We start from the raw sequence: 1,106 nt of genomic DNA, 5'->3' as shown, positions 1-1,106 counted from the left end.
TAATAAAGTTTTTCTTTTAAAAAATTACTTTTATGTGTTTGGAATATTTTTTTTTTCCTTTCAATTTTCGTTAGAAATCATTATATAATAATAATATTATGATTATATTTTGTGGGTATTTTGTTGCTTGTCAAGCATTCCTTTGCTTATTTTGATTCTGAATTTCTGCAACAAAAGAGCTTTCTATCTCTTTGCAATATGTACGATCCAATTCTCAGAAAAAAAAAAAATGAAAATAAAGACTAAAAAAAAAAAATGAAAAAAATGAAAAGAAATTTTTTTTTTAATGAAAAAGGTAAATTTTTGTCAGTTTTAGATGGGATATTTCTTTGAGTTGTTTTAAATTACTTCTGTCTGTCCATTCTGTGTTCTTTGAGAGCCTTCAAATGACTCCCAAATTAAAACCACACACACATATATATATTATATACATATGCATAAATTATATATCATAATGTTTATATAGCACACATATATATACATGTGCATATATATAATTGTGTGTGCTTATGTAATTGTATGTATATAATTATATACACATATATGCATATGTTCATGTGTAGAAAATCTAGCGCCCGAAGATAAATGTTACTGTTTGTTGTGGTTCGGAGCCGCCATTTCGTAGTTTGCTGCATCTGTCGGTTTTCTCGTAACTGAAGCAGTTTTGGTACTTGTGCCAGAAGTCGACTTTTCTTTCACCTTTAGAAACCGTTTGTATTCTTTCCATACCTGAAAAAATATAAGGTGATGTAAATATATATATTATATTATATTGTATTATATAAATATATATATTATATTATGATTATATTATATATATACATATATATATATATATGGCTCACAACGAGCACTACATTTTCCTTCTGTATAATGTCAGTTACTGTTAATAACAAGCTCTAATTAAACTATATATATGTATATATATATATATATATATATATATAACTTTTATAAGGAATATTCTAAAAGAATATGTAACTGAACTTATATTAAGTGCTCTATTATTTTGAGCAAATAAATATATATATATGTGTTTTTATATTATTAATAAATTCATAAAATTATCAATAATATTCGCAAGAATATATACATACATATATATA

At 23.7% G+C, this 1,106-nt stretch overlaps 1 protein-coding gene across 1 annotated transcript in view; it reads right to left on the bottom strand.

The window, feature by feature from the left end:
• LOC106868178 (adhesion G protein-coupled receptor L3) overlaps positions 1-1,106 on the bottom strand; it is a 15,251-nt gene continuing 14,145 nt past the window's right edge. The window contains exon 17 of the mRNA XM_014913328.2: positions 1-729. Within this exon, the coding sequence (XP_014768814.2) occupies positions 589-729 (141 nt within the window). The 3' untranslated portion in view covers positions 1-588. The remainder of the gene's footprint in view (positions 730-1,106) is intronic.

Source organism: Octopus bimaculoides, chromosome 8 (genome assembly GCF_001194135.2).
Source record: "Octopus bimaculoides isolate UCB-OBI-ISO-001 chromosome 8, ASM119413v2, whole genome shotgun sequence".
NCBI lineage: Eukaryota > Metazoa > Mollusca > Cephalopoda > Octopoda > Octopodidae > Octopus > Octopus bimaculoides.
The sequence above is the reverse complement of the archived record's forward strand: the minus strand, read 5'-3'. Positions and strand labels throughout refer to the sequence as shown.